General features: G+C 39.6%; 1 protein-coding gene across 9 annotated transcripts in view; it reads right to left on the bottom strand.

Annotated features, from left to right (window-relative positions):
- Positions 1–19,926, bottom strand: part of LOC128979218 (transducin-like enhancer protein 4) — a 99,929-nt gene that overhangs the window by 42,053 nt on the left and 37,950 nt on the right. For 3 of the 9 annotated variants that reach the window (XM_054397393.1, XM_054397400.1, XM_054397395.1), the window contains 3 exons: positions 14,259–14,333; positions 1,133–1,334; positions 721–737 (listed from right to left, as the gene is read on the bottom strand). In XM_054397393.1, the coding sequence (XP_054253368.1) occupies positions 721–737; positions 1,133–1,334; positions 14,259–14,333 (294 nt within the window). Of the gene's footprint in view, positions 1–720; positions 738–1,132; positions 1,338–14,258; positions 14,334–19,926 lie in introns of all 9 variants that reach the window. The other 6 variants (XM_054397399.1, XM_054397401.1, XM_054397402.1 and 3 more) reach the window with 3 other exon arrangements.

Here is a 19,926-nt window from a genome sequence, read left to right as displayed (position 1 = left end):
GACAGATCCAGGAGAGGGCAGAGCCAGAAGCACCTCCTCACTTGAAGTGTTAAAAGCTTTAGGATTCTGGTGGCTATCCAGTTATGGACAACCATCCAGCCACGCTTGCTGAATCAGTCGAATACATCACTGAATGCTCAAATTTACGCAAGCTGCAAGGTGTGTAGTACTTCAGCTCCTAAGTACTAGTATGCACAGGATGGTGCACAAGTGTTCTGTGGAGTCATTCTGAGCCTGAAAATTAAATTTTGGAAAAGGAAGGGGCAGGGCAGGGAGCAGCAGCTCACTCTTCTCCAGCTGTGTTGGTAAGGACATATGGCTGTACCAAAACTCTCTTCTGCAGGCAATAGAGCTCTCCTTCTGTAGCTGTATTATTAGGATCTATCAGAATTACAGCTTACAACTTCCAAATTACTTAAAACGACTGGTTACTTCTTTCTGCCTCATAAGCTTGGGCAGAGACACCAGTCAAACCTTTTCTCAGCCTCAACGCTGTTCCACCAAACCCACTTGCCAGCACACCACCTGCAATCCTAGCTGCCTCACTATCAACCACTATCTAAGTGTGACACACAATATACACAGGGCTCTGCTAATCAACACAAAGGCCACAATCGGCTTCTCTTTGTGACTCTTTCCACTATTCTAGACCATACTTCAGAAAAATGAAGCATGCAGTTCCTTTGAGTCACCCCTTATACCTACGAAATGGAGTCCTACCTTAATGGAGTCTCTGTCTGCATGCAGAGCAGCCCCCGTACACGAGGAGGGGAGGAGACAGTGGCAGGAGATGAGGAGGTAGGGGAAGACAGAAAAATACTGGTTAGTTTATATAAAATTACACATTTATCATACTCAGAAGAAAGAATTCTGATGTCCGTTAAATAATAAATTGCACAGATGTTAACTTTTCTGTACAGTTAATTATTAATACTGTACAGCCATTGCAGACTTATAAAATTGGATTTCTACACTTGCATACAATTTCCAGCTACTGCTAGGTGAAAAACATTGAAGCAGCTGGCTAGGAATTGTCATGATTTTTTTTTTCTTTTAAAGAAGAGTGTTTTAAAACAAGGAAAGAAGAAAAAAGAAACAAAATGAAGCCACATACCCATCTGGCAGCACATACCTCTTTGGTGATCATTATCATGGTGTTTCTTCTCATCTTTAATTGGGAGGTGGGACTGTCCCCCCAGTGCACTGGACAGTGCCAGGAGACCAGCACTGCTGCCAATGGGTGGGATGGCTGGAGGCTGCAAGCCAGAGGGGTGTGGAGTGAGCGGCACAGGAAGACCATGTCCATGTGATAAATGCTGGGCCTGGAGTTGTTGCTGCTGTGAAAAACGACACACAGATATTGAATCTGTTCAGCAAGCTAGGGGTTGTCTAATTGATCCTGTACACCAAATGTGATTGATCAGATCAGACAATGCACCTCACTGATCCAGACAGCAACTCTCAGAAAGAGCTTGGTGTTTAAAAAACGTTCATATGTTTGGACACAACAAAACTGGTAAAATTGACAAACAAATAACAAAAACCCCCAACCCACAAACAAAGAAACAACCAACAACAATGGAAAGAAATTTTATACAGTTTTGCTGAAAATTTTGATTTCTCTGACCAAGGTATCACATCTTACTCTTTTCAGCAGAAATACACCACATGTATAATCAAAACATGTAACTATAAAAGCAGCTATATAAAGAAAAAAAATAAAAAACAGGCTGAAAATTGAGAAAATTAGTGTTAAACAGTTCTCCCAGTGCTGCTGCACAGCATGCAGTGAGAGTTAATTTGAAAGAGAAAATCTGAATTAACAATCCAGAAAAGGAAACTGGTTACAGTCACCATTTTAAGCCCTTTAAGTGTCCTCAGTGGTACTTGAGCAAATTACTAAAGAAAATCTAATGTAGCAAGGCTTGGGTCCTCCTGTAGGCGTGCTCAATAATGCTGAAATAATTGGGCACTCTGTGCACGTTTAGTGATGCTCGAATGAAAAGCTAGAGGCCTGCCCTTGTACTCTTCTCTAGCTGCTGACTCTGTGTTGTGACAGGTTTATTTGAGTGGGACTGTGATGCATGCACCAGTAACCGCGCTGACAAGAGTTTAAAGTCATTTTTACCAGTACACTGGCAACACATAGAAAAAGCCCTTGAGAGGTTCGAATTGCAGTGCTTGACCTCAACCAGGGCTACATCAAGCTCTATGCTTTACTAACCATTGTGGGGCAGATTGCTTGTGGCTACTCAATGGGAAAGCATGGGAAAAAAACCCCAAACAAGTGAAAAAGTTACTTTAAATATATGCAAAGTGAGATCCTTAACTAGATTAGCTTTGAAATTTTCTTTTTGTTTTAAAGCAGTCACTGCTCAGGATTAAGGTTAAATCAAATCACAAGTCCTCCAGGATTGCTGCACACCCCCCGTATACAGGACTTTGGAAAAAGTACAAATGAAAAACTCACTTCATGGAAAAACGTGTCACTTTAAATGCCCAGCTGTGACAATTTGAGTCCTGATTTTGTTTTTAATTTGAACCTAAATTCATTTCCTATATTACAAGTGAGCTCTTTAATCAATCAAGAGAAAATATGCTGTTCACTTAATTTTTCCGTCCCTGCCTTAGCATCAACCCTTACATAAAGGTGAGCTGGAAGTAAATGACTACAAGTGACATGTAGCATGCTAGGCAACTTGTGCAGCACACTACGCACACACCTCCCCTGACACTCCTCTGTGAAAGTACAGGTCCTTCTCTTACTCTTGGAGATACAGCCCATGCAGTGGAATCAGACTGGCAGTGGCATAGACATCATCCAACCCAGATCAACACCAGGGAAAGGATGGGCATGATTTGAAAACAAAGGTGAGAGGAACAAAAAAGAACCACCATGAAACAACTCCCTTCATAAAAGTGGTGTGTACAGGAAGCATGGAAAAACAGAAAACCAGAAAGAAGATTCTCCCAGGTGGAAGAGGGAAGGTTCAGTCCTTCTCGTTGTTGTGAATCCATGTCATTCCAGCAAGTGTTTCTTCTTACGGAAGAAGCTCTTATGGAAGGATGCTTTGTTTCTTACAATGCAACAAACTACAACGAAACAAGGCAAGAGCAAACAAAGTATTGTTTAGCTTTAGGGTGTGAGTGGGGCTGCCTTCACAGTATCACAGTATATCAGAGGTTGAAAGGGACCTCAAGAGATCATCAGGTCCAACCCCCCTGCCAGAGCAGGATCATCTAAGGCAGTCTGCACATGAACGCATCCAGGTGGGTTTTGAAAGCCTCCAGAGAAGGAGACTCCACAATGCCCCTGGGCAGCCTGTTCCAGTGCTCTGTCACCCTCACTGTAAAGAAGTTTCTCTTCATGTTGAGGTGAAATCTTCTATGTTCAAGTTTGAACCCATTGTTCCTTGCTGTCTCCCTTGCAAGGGCCTGGAGCACGTGACCTCTGAGAAGCATCTGAGGGAGCTGATGTTGTTCAGTCTCAACAAGAGGAGGCTGAGGGGAGACCTCATTACTCTCTTCAACTATCTGAAGGGAGGATGGAGCAAGGAGGGGGCTGGCCTCTTCTCCTTGATGACAAGCAAGAGGACTAGAGGAAATGGTTACAATCTGTGCCACGTGAGGCTTAGACTGGGTATGAGGAAATACTTCTTCACTGAAAGTGTTATCAAACACTGGCATGGTCTTTCCAGGGCAGTGGTAGATTCACCATCCCTGGGGATGTTCAAGTGGTGTGTGGACCTGGAACTTAGGGACGTGGCTTAGTGTTGATCCCTCAGTGCTGGGTCAAAGGTTGGACTGGATGGTCTTTGAGATCTCTTCCAACAAGATACAGTCTGTGATTCTGTAATCTAGGATGCCTGATCTGGGGAGGAAAGAGGGGAATGCTCTGGAGTCTCAGTTTGGAGTCTCATTTTGAACACAGTAATTTTTCTTCCTATTTAAGAACATGCTACAAACCACTGCCAGAAGATACCTGCCTGAATCCACCAGTAGTTTGAAGCAAAGGTTTTGAGAACAGACTGACCTTTCACTTTGTTAACTGTTTCACTGTCAGCCAAAGTGTACCAGATATGGGACACTCATTGCCCAGTACTGTACAGTCCATACATATCTATTTACTGACCTACCCAATCTGCATTGTAGGACTTCCTCTATGGATTCCAAAGAGTGCAATCTTTTTTTTTTTCACTGCTCTTTTTTGGGACCCTCTCTATATAGCTCAGCAAGACAGCAGCACAGAGTGCACTGTGGATGTACCGCACATCATTAATGAATCCTACACATAATATGGGCATTAAGAGTAGCATGGATAATGACACCTCAGTGCCTAATGGCTTGAGATCACCCAGAACAGCACAGTGGGCCCAGTCTCTCTTCTCCTTGAAACAACTCATTGTCACTTCAAGCTGAGCTGCAGAGAGCTCTGAAAAATAACTGGAGAAAGCAGGAAAAAAGGTCAAACCCACAGCCTTTCTACGATGGAGAACTTTAGCAGACCAAGCTCTTTCACAAGAGAAAATGTAAAAATGACATCTAGAAAGAAGATGGTGCCCGCAGCTACAAAAGTGTCAGTGACACAATAGCAATTCCGTGCAACTTAGTTACATTGTAATGGCACAAAGAAAACACTTTGATATGAAAACCATACAATTACATAAATCTAAACACTCAACATTCTAGTAGAGCCCCACGTGCCTGTGCAACACAGACACCAATAATATTGTATGTAATGTTAGACTGAGCTGGGACTAGAAATTCAGCAACAGGAAGGGAGGATCATGCACTAGGGTTGGTACAGGAAAGGACTACGAGCTCCTTCAACAGAAGCAACATCGTACAGCAAAAGTGAGACACTGGTCCAAAACCAGGAATTACAAGAATTCAAAGAAACAAGTGAAACACTGCACACACTTTTGGTCTCAGAATATAAAAGAGCAAAAGAAAAAAAGAAAGAAAGAAAAAAAGGTATATAATGGCATAATTAAGTTCTGTTTGCTGACAGACAAGAAGGTTAAGACAAAGTGACAGTGCGTCTTCATCTCTAACTGCCATTTACGGACCTTTGAAATATTTTACTATATTCAAATGGCCACAAAGCTCACTGCTTGGTTTTGCTTTTCCACTGTTCATGGTTGTCAGTGGTGAGAATCAGTTTCCCGGGTGGCCTGTACACAGATGCTTGATTACATGGAAAGTAATAAACACGGGCAATTCCTCAAAACACTGGGCATCAGGTGACACAAAGTGGTAAGAAGAGGTAGCATTCTCTAGCCATCAAAATGCCAAACATATGGAGGAGGGAGACAACTGACTGATATTCTTCCCACACAGAAATATTTCACTACTGAAGACAGTTTGCATTTGTTTCTGCCTATACTATGAATTTAGATCACAGAACCTGACACAATTTAAAAACTTCCAACTGAGCAACAACTTTTTTTTAATGTTCCTGTAATGTTTTCACTTCCCACTGCTCCATCGTCTCTTTATTTTTGTTATTTGTAGTCACATTACTTATGAACTCTTAGCATGTGGCTAACTTGAGACAGTCCCAACATAGTTGGCTACAGTATGTGTAAAGTCAAGCATACATTTTCAGCATCAGTGCATAATGGGTGGAAACCTGCGAAGGCAGTACACCAGGCTTTATTATTCTGTAAATCTTCCAGAACTGTTTAAAAATAAACGCAGCAACAGTTAATTACCAAGATATATGCCCTACAGAATTGTAAAATAGATTGCAATGATTTTAAGAAACATCGAACACAAAAATTCAAGAGCAATGGTAAACTGAATAATCAGAAAGAAGCCAAAAGGGAAAACTGCATTCTTCTTAGTAGTAAGTTTAGGAAGATGGATCATTTAGATTATCTCAGTAGTAAAAACAGAAGTAAAATTTTAAGGGCATATTAACATGCCAGATAAAAATAACATCTTGTTACTACTGATCTGTTTGGTTTTTACAATTTTCTTTATATTCTTTTAGGCAGTTTACAGTAAAAAGTAAAGTAATTCCAAAGCCATATCTAATCAAATGGGTAAAAAGGCTTTGCAAAAGGTTCTTATTTGATTATCACTGATTTTTACAACTGCAAATCTGGATAAAAATAGCTATGTTGTCTGTTTGAAATTTGTTAGATGAAGTGATTAATTGCTCAGAGTGAATCATTAGAGCTAAATCAGTAACTAAGGCAAAAAGGAAATAACATAAAAACAATAGCTCAAGAGTACACAGTATCAATGTCAACGTTTTAAAGACCAGGAAGAAAGGAACTCATTTGGCACACAATTGTGAGTGTGCTCAGAATTATAAGAACTTTCAGCTATCTCACCTGTTCACACCTCTGATATAAATCCCCAGCTTCTCATTCTCTGAGAATCAGCAGTTGCTACCTTTGAGATGCTGATTCTACAGGAGGAAACAAGTTTCACTGAAAAGATTTTCTTTTCCTTCCACTCTGCAGTCAATAGCTGTTATTAATCAGAAGGGGAGCATTTAGAACTCCCACACAAATAAAAAAGAAACTATCAGAATTATATCTCTACAAATTGCCTCAAAGATCTTTTCAGTGATCTAGGAAGAAAAAGTCATCTCCTGAATCATATTGTGGGTTGAAAGGCAATATATGCAGAGCACATTTCCATTCTTAATCTTTATACACAGGAACATCTCTCAGGATACGTTTCACCATTTCTTCTCCTTTCCCATCTTAGGACTATTTTTCAATCTGTAAAACAGCATAGAGAGAGGGCAAACATAACAAAAAACAGTAACACAAACTACTAGCAAATAACAGATTGGTGGTAAAAAAATGCCACCACTTTTAGGAAGGAAAAACCTAGTCCCCTGAACAAGGCCAAGTGCACCTTCCCCCAGAATCTTTGAGTTCAGTAGTTCCTTTTTCTACTTGCAGGACTTCTCTCCATCTCCACTTCACACTTTGGGGGAGAAGACAAGAATTAGGCTCTTCAGAATTATTTTCTATTATAATTTATTAAAGGGGAGAAATTATTGCATAAGCTACTTAAGCTCTCTTCTCCTTCCTTCTCCCTATCAATTACGAACTAAGGAAAAGAAAATCCACAAGTCCTGCAAGGGAAGGCAGAAAACAATAAATGCAAGTAAGCTCAAGGTCTTGCCATACAGAGTGCCAGTGACGTGAATCGTGCCACACAACAGTACCACATCTCTGCTTCAAAACCTTTTTCACAGAGACCGATGAAGAGAGAACAATAAAAACGGCAGCAAAAGCATGTCTTCTGTTACAGATGAACAGATGGCAAAAGTTAGTTCTGGAGAGGTTAAGTGCACACTAGTTGAAGCAACTTATTTACAAAAGTACTTCAGTCATTTCCTACCCACAGACACTGGGAAGAGATTTTCGCTCCTCTGGACTGACAGTAGGGAGAACAAGTCCCTGCTGTGAACTTGTGCATCTTAGTTCTTTTCTTTATAACTAGAAAATGAGGGTAAAGCCAATGCTTTTCCCAAAAGAGTACTAAAAATCCTTCTTAAAGGGTGTTCACATGAAAAAGTTTCTGAAACACTGGGCTACAGAAACATGACTGGAAAGTTAAACAAACAAACAAACAAATAAACAAGTACCACTTGAGATGTATAATAAATTAAAACAATAAAAGCTAAAAGAAAAGTTAAGCAATGCCATTGGTCACAGAGAGACCAGAGCTGTTAAATCTGTAAGCAGGTCTATCACCAGAGCTTGTAATATGGTAACTATAATTCACTTCTAAGCTTCCTCACAAGGTACAGTAAAAGTGCCAGGTAGGTCTTAGCATAAAAGAAATGCATGTTATGCATCTCATACACACACTTCTTCAACGCACCTTTTGAAGTCAGTTCTTAGGAAGTCATATTTCTGGAGACCAACTACTGAAAAGCACAGGCTCCATAACTCTGCAAATGCTAACACCATGCTTCATCATGCCTACAACACACAAACACCTACTGTGTTGGATTTCATCAAATTGTCTTTGCCTAGGATAAAAACCTGTGTGGCTTGGATTTACACATTCTTTCCAACCCATTCTGAGTCTTTAAAAACTGTCATTTCTGGTGCTGCTTTGGTCAGTCCCGTAGGTCACAATTACGTATTAGAACATGTGGATGCCATTAACTCTACAAGCAGTCTTCCTTGAGAGATGTAGTACTTTATGCAGTACTTTAGCATTCATCCCATTTACGCATTGAAGCCCTTGCTTTGGCATATGTTTAAGATTGAAGACACCAAAAGAACTACTCACATACCTGAAGAAAAGCTGTTTGGAGTCCTGGTTGCCTGTAGGCAACTCAGTATGGTTGGGAAAAAAGTCTAGATGACAAATATACAACCCTCTTTAGGAGTGCTATCAGAACTCTCTGTTATGAAATCATGACACGATAATAACTGTCTTTAGGCTAAACTGTAAATGGTAGATATTTGAATGGCCTGCATCTCCACTGCCGATTCTGCAGTGAGCTATTTTTGGGAACCCCCTGCCTTCACAATACTTCAAAAACAATCAGATCCTTTATCCACTTTTTCTTCTTTCCTTAAGCACCAGTTAAGGCAACCACTGAAGGTAATATAGAGCACATAATGGACTGGTGTCTGGTGGAGTATGGCAAATCTGTATTTGGTTAAGAAACAGCTTCCATACACTGGAGTACAGGCCACCTTGGCAGCAGAGTTTTTTCCTTTCTACTGTCTGTGAAGTGAGCGGATACACAAGTCATAATGAAAATATTGATTATTTTTATGCTGTAGAACATAAGAAGATTCTTTGTAGGACTCCTCAAGCCTGCACTGGTTAATTTCAGTTAAAAATTAAAAAAAAAATATAGCAGTCACATAGCTTTGGTGCCAAAATATGGAAAACCTCAAGAAACATGGAGGCAGAAGTCAGCTCTCCTGCCTGATCGGACAGGATATAGTAGGTGAGCTGTAAATACCATCTCATGTGCAAGCACTTAAGCATTACGAGCAGAGCCTCTGGCATCAGCACATTGACAATGAGATGTAGTAAGGGGCCTGAACTTCACACTGGAACATTACTGACTGCTCATATAGTGATAGACCAATAGAAGTAGATTCAGTATCTACCACAGCTACTGAAAATAGAAGGAAAAGAGGAAAACGGTGGCAGCCCATTCCAAGTATAGCAACAGTGTTTAAAATCCATCCTCAGAGTGGAACCTGGAATTATTTCCATTCTAATTAAATCTCCTAGAAATTAATAAAAAGATCCAGTTCCTCATTTTCAACTTGTTTAAATCAGGATAATGCTCCATGTGGAAGCCTGCAAGGCTCTCTCTGAAGGTTGCATTAAAGAGTAAGAGAAGAAAAATCCTTATAAAACACCTCCTTCCCCTAAAAAAACCGAAGTGTCTTTAACCTATTCAGACCTAGTACATACCCTTTAAGTAAATCTGCTCTCCATTTTCAAACTGTTACAATCTGTGTACAACATAAAGCAGGTAGGCAACTTGTTTTACAGCATGTAAGCTTCAACCAACACTTAATAAAGCTTTAAACCAGCTCCACTGAAGAGGTGGGGAGACAAATGACTGATGTCCCCAAATAACAACACACTTGATCATTCTACTGCCCTTCCCCATCCTCTCTGAAGCTCCCGTTTTTGAATGCACTTGGCAGGAATGACTTTGCATTGAAAGCAGAAACAAAACATTTCCTTTAAACTACACTGGTTCAACCAAAAACCCTTGCCAAAAGAGCCAGGAACAACCCACCCTCCACAAGGAGTGGGAGATGCCTCTGTACGTTAAGCACCAATGCAAAAAGGCGTCTTGGTTATTTGGTAGCAGGAGCTCTGGAGCCGTGGCACCACAGCAACAACAGCACGCACTACTGCGTTTTTGTTACAACTTGTGGGCACTTATCTGTACCACATCACTTTCAAAGATTTCCATGTCTGCTATGGCATACTGCTATTTTTTTAAAGAGGTATTGTTCTTCATATCTGTAAAATGGATCATGGTCCCTTGAAGGCAACCAAAAATAACACACCTTTTGAAATGGGCCAAACAAGCACCTCAGTTTCAAGCACAGGGCAGAAATTCTAACAAGCAGTGCATTAAAGAAGGAACTTTACAGTTTGATGATTATTTATGATGATACAGAAGAAGTACTTTCTTCCAGTAACTGCAATTTGCTTGTTTTTAAAGAATATAGTAAGAGTGACATAATAAAACAAAATGCTTAAAAATTCGTGGTTTTTTTTCTCTTTCACATGGATGTATAGAATGGTAAGGGAAAAATAATTTAAATAATTTCCTTAGTAATTCAAGTAATATTTAAATAGATTTAATAAAACTGCTCCAAACCAATGAATTATGAGTTTAAAACCTATTAAAATGTAATGTTTTTTTCCTGAGCTGAGGGAGAGAGATTTAAATCCACTGAATTTTAATATTTCAGCTTGAGCTGCAGGAGGTAGAGAAAGTCCAAATGAACTATTCCATCAGCACTATTCAAGCATGAACATTTTAATCAGTTTTACTTCCTTGGAGTTCTCCAACACAGTTTACGCTGTCATTCTGAAAGCACTTAACACAGAGGGTGTGAAAAACCACCAAGGCTTGTTATTGCCTTCACAATTGATGGCAAATAATTTCACAGACTTCCTATCATTAAAATGTCACTGCTAAAAATTGAGGTTCAGCATTTCTTGTGCTAAACTGCATTTTCTTTGAGCACCATCACATACCTGTTTTTAAGTTTTTCGTACATTTATCACTCTGTCTGATAAACAGGCACAAAAGCAGTAGCCTCCATTTCTGCCTTATGACCCAACTGCAGCTGAAAACTGGCTATTTTAAACTGAAGGGAAAAAAAAGACTGATAAAATTCTTATAAATTACATGTTAATTACCTGGCTTCCTTATTAAAATGCAAACACATTCATACAACATGTTCTGATGATATATAGTATAATAGGTTTTAAAAAATAAATAAATCAATAAATCATCTAAGATAAAAGCATCATTCCTAATTAGGTCATATTACTGGTTTAAGGCTACAATTTGTGTGTTGTTGCAATAGTGAGATCTTGCAGATTTTAATTAAAAAACAGAGAAGCTATGACACATTACAAGATTAACTAGATACACCACACTGCTCGTCCCAATACACTCAACCTGGAAAGGAGCTCTGGTTTCTACTACTAATTGCTCCAAGCAAGAATACAGTACCATACTGTCCACAGCAAAAACCAGATGCAGAGTCTGGATGCCTACTGATTTATGGTCCTCCCACAGCACACTTATGATACCTAGTTTTAATTTAGTTTTAATCCCTGCATCTCTCCAGAAGAAGATAGATTATATTTAACTTGTTTCAGCCTGTCGACAGTTTTAAACTGAACATGACCTGTGAAAGAAGTCATTATAACTGTGTTTCATTCCATTAAACATAACTAGGTTATTGTCAGGAGAACAAGTAGTCTCTCTGGGTTTCAGGCTCACTTCAGTATTTTGCATTTAAACTGCACGGATCAGTGATTTGGTTCATTTACCAATGAAGACAGAATAATACTGTAAAGTTAAAAGGTGCTTCATCAGACTCCATTATATCAGAACACATTCATACAAAAATATATACATGTGAAACACAAAGAGAGACATGATTTGTGAACACTCAATTCTTTTCCTATGCCAACCTCCTTTCTGCTAAAGGCCATTTTAAATTCAAACCCAGGGTTCATCTGTTCAAGCTAAACGGATTTAGCATGAGTGAGGTGAACTGAACAGGGCCTTCCAAAGCACAGAGAAACTTAAGCTACAGTTTTATTTCAAAAGGTCAAATACTGCTTCTTTGTCTGATACACAGCTCAATGGGTAACTAAAAATTATATTGTTTTAGAACTGCAAAAAACCATGAACTTCAGAAGCTTTTAAAATATCACAGGGTTAAAATAACGAAAATTCTATCAGAATTACCAAACAGCAAAACAACCTAAGACAATATGGTTAGAGATACAGAGAAAACATGATTTCTAATTATGTTATTTGTTTCATATTTATCAGTATTCACTTTACAAAGTATGCTTAGCCTTTTTTTTAATCCCATGCTACATTTCTCAGGCTTTAAGTGCAGAGGTAGCGTTATTGTTGGTATTCACACAGCTAGCACTTCAGCTTTTTGGTTAGTTGCTAACCTAGTTAATCCTTTTTTTTAACAAATGTTTTAAAGATTACACTACTTGTCTTCAAAGCACACAAACATCAAATTTTCAGTTTCTATAGTTCCATTTTCTCTAAAACTGAAAAGAGGACCACATAACACTTCCCAAGCCAACACAGAACACGAGAGTGAAAAAAGGCAGTAACACAAGTTAAAGTTAAGTCACATGAGGGAGGTAAGAGCTGTCTAACTTGAACACACAAAACCAATGTTCAGATATGAAAATCTGAAACAATAGAATATCAATGGATTTGAAGAGATAAATTTAGAAAAACAAAACAGAAAATACATTCTTTCTGGTGGACTAAGACCAACAAAAGTTACTGCCAGGGTCCCAGACAAGTGTCTGGTCTGTTTATACTTATCTCTGTGGTTTAGTGGTCAAAAAGGCAGGAAAAACTTAAATAATGAATGCAACAGCCAGTATCTACAACATTGGATGTTGTATATAACTCAACTTATTCTTTACTAGAAAGAAAATTGCTTTTTGCAGTCTCTCTAAAACATACAAGAGTTAAAGGCCAGAACATACAGAAGCAGACTTGTGAAGTATTCACACACATGCATGTGTAAGTACACAGACACAAATAGAACATGCATATATACATACATGCTACGTATGCATATACATCACACATATAAGAACTCTAACAAAGAAGCAAACCTTTAGCTATTTAATTTATGGAAAGAATGTTAATAGAAGGCAATATTTTTGGTTAGGTAATGAAAGCTAATTGGAAAATTATTCATCTCCCACTCTCCCCACTGAAGCATAAAAGACGTACAACAAATGTTATTCATGATTTTACATGACTTGTTGCAATTCACCCCCTTCTTTCTAATGGGCACTTCAGAGGAAATGAAGGTTACTCTTTTCCATTTATGCCTTCTAATTGACTACCAGTGTTTTCTTGTGGTCAGAGGGATACTAAATAGAACTAGAAACAGCCTTTTAAAAAGAAGATACAGTCAGAATGCTGCTCAACACTACCGTCAGTAATAATCAGAGAGTCCTGATTTCCTTGTTAAAAGACAAAGGCATAATTGAAGCAATATCTTCACTTCAGATTGATTATTCTGCAACCCTTATCTACATCTTCACTAAGCAATTTGAATTTTAATAAAAGTAGATGTAATAATTAGCATTTCAAAGTGTGTTTGATACACTGAATAAAAAAAGGAAAAGACTTTTATGTAAAATCTATACATAAAAGTAATAGCATTTGGGAGGGCACAGAAGATGGGAAGTACAGTTGTAGTGTCTTCATTAGAATAACTTAACTGCTTGCACTACCTGCATAATTATACATGTGAATAATGTGCTATTAAGCTATGACTTCTCACCTTTATTTGATGTAGTGTGAACATACAAGGCTTTCATTGTATTGCCTTTCCTGTCCAGTTGTAAAAGGTAAATATTGTAGCTGCCCACAGCCATAAAATCCCACAAAACTGCTACACCAGGCTAATGTTGATGGCAGCAAAGCTTTTACAAGAAGGGCTCCACATCCCTGTGCATTCATGACTAGGACAGGGTGCCTATAAGCACACTGGTGACGGTTTTGTTTGGTTTGTTTTGTTGTTACTTTTTGGGTTGGGTTGGTTTTTAAAGCAACAGCTCTTTTGTAAAAAGTGTGGTGAATGTTTGCAGTCTTGATCCAGAAAAAGGTGGGGACAGCAGGGATGGGAAACCCTCCTAAACAACAGGGTTATCATACGTTATCAACAGTGTTATCAACAGCTACCTGTTACCGTGGCTGCAGAAGCTGACTGGCTTGCGGTCAAAGGAAGCAATATTACTTAAAAAAGGACAACAGAAAAGAGATACTGAGCCAGCTTTGGGAAATGGATACAGAGCAGACACTAATTACCCCATTAGTCAAGAAAATGTTTTCAGGTAGTGACCAGCTTTCATGAAGGTCAAGCTACTGAACTACATCATTGCTCACAACTTTTGCCCATCTGATGGAAATGAGTTCATAGAAGAGAGAAAGAAAAAGAAAAACTATTTATAAACACTATTAGAGCTAAAACAGAAAGGCCACATACCCCAATGATTGCGTTCAGTTCTGCCATGGTCACTTGCTTGGCACGCTCCACAGCCTGCACCACTTGCTGCTGGTGCTATAAATGAAGATCAGAAACAGAATAAAATTATTTGTTTTCTATATGATTAAACACATATTGTTCCTTTCTCCTTTTTTCTTTGCTTTAAAAACAAATGCAGGGCTTGAAATAACTGTTCAGTTAGAAAGTCACATTGTCTTGATCTGTAACATTACTAGGGAAAGGGAGGATATTTAATGCCATTCCTTGCCAGGAATTACACCTTTGCTCCCCACAGAGCTATTTTACAACACAGCTAAACAGCAAACTGTCTTCCTTTTAATCATCAGCACAGTGTGATTTTGAATTTACATGCCAACTTAAAATGAAAGCCACTCTTCTTACAACCACAGAAAGCTTTTTTTTTTTTTTAATCTTTTAAAAGCATACTGAAAAAGAAACATATGTATTTTCAGTAAGGGCATGGCATCCAAGTCACTAAAGGATATGAAGATTATCCTTCTAGGTACATTTCAAAGCAACTCAACTTCAATAAAGACATCTAAAATGCCATTCACAATTCTGTGAAACATGTGAAAGAGAACTAATTATTCAATCCCCAAAATGTACATTTTATTAGCTTTAAAAAGTACATCAAAAACACATGGGCTAAATAACAACATAGTTTGTAAGCTTCAGTGGTTACACTGTCTGCGTTTAAGTGGTATCATATTCCTGCAGTCAATTAAAAATTGCTGTATGCTGAAAACTGATTGATATTTATTTGAAAACATCAACTACAAATAAAATAAGGTCCTCATCTTGCAACCAGATCCATGCCTGTTCAAAGCTCCACTGTTGGTAAATTCATCTGCATAGGCAGCCTCACAGGACTGGGATTGCATGTGACAAATTGATGCAAAGGGCAGACAGGGAGAGCTCCAAGTACATTGTGTGACCTGTGAGTGAGTCATCCTTCATTTACATAGAACATAGAGAGGACTAAGCTCTTGCCTACCTCAAGAGATGTTGAAGCTGTAACGAGGAAACATCAGATCTATATTGAAAACAACATTTGTTCTTTTGCACAAAAAGCCTCCAAGTTTGCCCATCCTGGTTGTGTATACAGGCACAGCAGAACCAAGGTACAGATCATGCAGCAACACTTCACATGCATCTTTACTAGGGGCATAAGGTGGGGACTTCCTCCAACACAGGAGTTGGTGAAGAACATGAGAAAGACTTCCCAGGCAGCAGCCTAAGCCTCACTGGAAAAAGGAGCCATAAGAAAGGGTTCCATTACCATGGGGGACTTGGCAGTCTCAGATTTGCTGTCTCAGAACAACATAAAAACAAAAGTGGTGTTTTTATTGATAAACTCTCTCCCATAAAAGCCCTCAGGGTAAGGAAAAGCAAGACTAAAAATCCACCTGTAACTAGACCTCAACTACAAAAGATGGATAAATGCAAATAACAAAGGAGGTTATTTAGAAGCTCTCCTGGAAGGAAGAAAATGGTTCTAAGGTTTGTTTGTTTTTAAGCAAAGAAGAATTAAATTAAAGAAATACCAGGAGAGCAAATAACATACTACTGCAAACAGAATCACAGCAGTCCCGTTTAGTTTTCTAAAGCTACAGTGCTAACATAAACCAAATCTGTCATTTCTAAGCACACAATGTAAGGTCAAGCATGAGCAAATGTGTTCCTGGCATTCAGAAACAAAATAGAATAAATAAATAAAATAAATAAAAATGCAGTGATGTTTTCACCAAATAGCCAATAAAAAGGAAATTACAATAGTCAAGCCACGAGCTCTTGATGATGTGTTATCATCTCCAATGCCATCACAAGTTAAGAGTGAACACTACTTTCATCAGCTGAAAGACTGGCAACACAACAGAATAATCACCAAAAAAAGGACACTACCATCTTCTCATGGTGGGTCATAGCATTTTTGATTAAGTCATCTAAAAAAAAAAAAAATTCCAAAGTGGGGGTGTCTAAATATCTTTAATATAACATTAAAACAAAACAAAACAAAACAAACCCACTACCTACTGAGTTCACAGTCATCTTTAATCTCCTATCATTTCCTAGGCAATGCTTTCTGCACTAAAAAAAGAGAACTTGCTCTTGATTTTTACATATAAGCATTCAAGTCCAACACCCATTCACTTAAATCCCGCTCCACGGGTTGAAGAAAAATCTTCTAAGTGACCTACAGAAAGCCAGACTGAAAACATAAAACTTATTGTAGAAATTACTCCATTTTTTCTAAAACCTGGATGAAAGTAAATCCACTCCACAAGCATTTGAATTTTTTAACTTCCTTTACAGCAAACATACAAAGAATGGCTCTCAGGAGTATTGGAGAGAAACATTCTTTCATTCCTAGGTGAGGGGAAGAGAAGATGGAAGGGTAGAGAACCAAAATCTTACCTTAAGATTTCTGCTGGAAAGCACTGTTAAGATAGAAATTCCCTAAGCAGCCACAAAGGCATCTTTCATTGATTCTAAAAGGTTTGGGATTAAGTCTTCATAGAGATGAAAAACCCATGGGTCTTGTAACACTGATCCTAAATTAGGTACAGTAGAGACAATAAAAACTCTCCTACTGCTAGTTGCTTTAACATTGATTTAATCTTCAGTGGCATAGTATGCAAAAGACCCAGAAGAGATGGTGTGTAATTAGACTCTCCATCACTTCCACCTCACTGCAGCAATGCAGCACACTTCCACTCAGCCCCACAAAACAACAGAGGGGCCCTCCTCTGAATGACCCCAGGGCTACTTCGAGTCACAGGCACAAAACACACACTTGAGTGGATCAAGACCCATAAAAGCAGTCATTCAGTGGCATGGCAGAGGGATGTCCAGGTTCTGAAGAGCCTGCTAGCTGCCCCACCATTTCTGAACCCAGGGCAGGCAGGGGGCTCCACATTTGCAGCTGTGGCTCTGGTAACAGATGGAGAGCTCTATGTACAGAGGAGCCCATGCGGGTTCCCTGGACCCACTGCAACCTGAAACCAAGGTGTGAGGCAGTGAGCTCAGGGGACTATCAAGCTGGGTAACAGCTGGTTGGTGCAGTCCACGCAGGTACCTAAGGGTGGATGGCTCCAGTGCTTACCATGGGCTTAAACACCTGCCACAGCAAGTGAGAAATTAACAAGCAGCACTATACTAAAACCAAGCAGTACACGTTTGCCTATCCACCAACTGATGATGCAGCAATTTTACATCCAAGTAAAAAAGCAACAAAAAAAGGGTTACCTTTTTCCAACTCAAATATAGATATGGGGTTGTAGCTTTCACACACATTTAATGGTAGCCTTCCTCTGTGCACACAAGCAAATGACAGACACACTTTTTTTCAATTATAGGAAAACAACATTTTCCATTCAATTTAACAGGTCAGAGCAATTAACTCAGTAACTGCCTTGCCTGTCTTGCAGACCAGTATGGTTCTCCTTTTTAACTTCTTTCTCTTCTTTTCACCTGCTTTTGATTTCTGTAATAAGCAGTGTGTCTGCACTTGGCCTTGTTATGGAAAATCACCTCCTTTCACACTGACAGTGGGTAGCAACAACAGAAACTATATGAAGGATGTAGGCTTTTTCACCAACACTTGGTCTTACCAAACTCTCCTGTCACCTAGCCTGGGCTCCTGCACAGGTGTTCACAGAATATAATCATGTAATTGTTCCAGGTGGAAAGGATCTTGAAGATCATCCAGTCCAATCATTTTCTAACTCTACCAAGTCTAGCACTAAACGATGTTCCTTTGCACCACATGTCTATGTGTCTTTTAAACACCTCCAGGGATGTGGACTCAACCACCTCCCTGGGGACACTATTTCAGTGTTTGATAACCCTTTTCAATGAAGAAGTTTCTTCTAATATCCAATCTAAATCTCCCCTGATACAACTCGAGACAATTTCCTCTCATCCTATCACTTGATACTAGGATGAAGACAACATCCATCTAACTATAACCTCCTTTAAGATAAGAGAGTGATAAGGTCTCTCCTCAGACTCCTCCAGACAAAACAGCAGCAGCTCCCTCAGCCACTTCTCCTAAGATATGTTCTAAAGACCCTTCAGCAGCTTCTCTGCCCTTCTCTGACATGCTCCAGTACCTACATGTCTTTCTTGTAGTGAGGGGCCCAAAACTGAACACAGATGTGACCTCAACAGTTCTGAGTACAGGAAGACAATTTCCCTGGTCCTGCTTGTCATACTACACATGGCACAGGCCAGGATGTTGTTGGCCTTTTTGGCCAACTGGACACACTGCTAACTCATGTTCAGGTGACTGCCAACCACCACCCCCACATGCTTTTATGCTGGGCAGCTTTCCATACACTCTTCCCCGAGTCTGTAGCATTGCATAGGGTTGTTGTGACCCAAGTGCAAGACCTCACACTCAGCCTTGTTAAATCTCATAAAACTGACTTCAGAACATTGATGAAGCCTGCTCTGATTCCTCTGTAAAGCCTTCCTACCTGCTAGCACAACAACATTCTAGAGCTTAATGTCATCTGCAAATTTAGTGAGGCTTCAGTCAATTCCCACATGCACATCACTGACAAAGGCAGTAAAGAGAACTGGCCCCTATACTGAGCCCTGAAGAACACCATTAGTGACCATCTTTGGGGCCAGCCATCCAGCCAGTTTTTTGCTCAGTAAAGCATCTACCCATCCAAACATGACCAGACATGTCTCTACAACACCGTGGAATATAGTGTCAAATGTGTTACTAAAGTAAAGGTAGACAGCATCCACAGCTTTTCCCTCATCCACTAACCCTACTACTGCTGTCATAGGAGACCAGGACCTGCCCTTCATGAACCCATGCTGATTGGGTCTGATCACTTGGTTGCCCTGCATGTGCTGCATAATGGCACTCAAGATGACCTGCTCCATGGCACTGAGATCACACTGTCAGGTTGTCCTTCTGGCCTTTCCTGTAGATGAGTGCCACATTTGGCAACTTCCAGTAACCTAGGACCTGCCTAGTTAGCCACAACTGCTGGTAAATGTTGGAAAGTGGTTTACTGAGCACTTCGTCCAGTTTTCTCAGTGCCCCTGGGTGCATGTCATCCAGCTATATAGATTTGTGTACATCTAAGTGGTGCAGCAGGTCACTAACCATCTCCTCTTGGACTATGGGGATTTCATTCCACTCCCCATCCTTGTCTATCAAGCTCAGAGGGCTGGGCATCCAGCAAACAACTCATCTTACTTCCAAAGACTGAGGCAAAGAAGGTATTGAGTACCTCAGCCTTTTCCTCATCCTTTACCACTATGTTCCCTCCTGCTGCTTCTAATATATTTGTAGGAACATTTCCTGCTCTTTTTAACAGACGTAGCCAGATTAATTTTCATCTGGGCTTTGGACTTTCTTGTTTTCTTCCTGCATAGCTTCACAGCAACTTTGCAATCATTCTTAGTGGCCTGCCCCTTCTCTCAATGACCATAAATTCTCTTTTTCTCCCTAAACAGCAACCAATTTTTTTTTAATTCAGCCAGGACAGCCTTCTTCTGCACTGACTCGTGGCACATGGAGATGACTGTTCCTGCACCATTAAGACTTATTTCTTGAAGAGCATCCACCCTTCTTGGACTCATTGGCCCTTCAGAACTGCCTTCCAAAGGCCTCTGTCAACCAGTC

Source organism: Indicator indicator, chromosome Z, assembly GCF_027791375.1.
Source record: "Indicator indicator isolate 239-I01 chromosome Z, UM_Iind_1.1, whole genome shotgun sequence".
Classification (NCBI taxonomy): domain Eukaryota; kingdom Metazoa; phylum Chordata; class Aves; order Piciformes; family Indicatoridae; genus Indicator; species Indicator indicator.
This window is presented reverse-complemented; position numbering and strand designations above follow the sequence as displayed.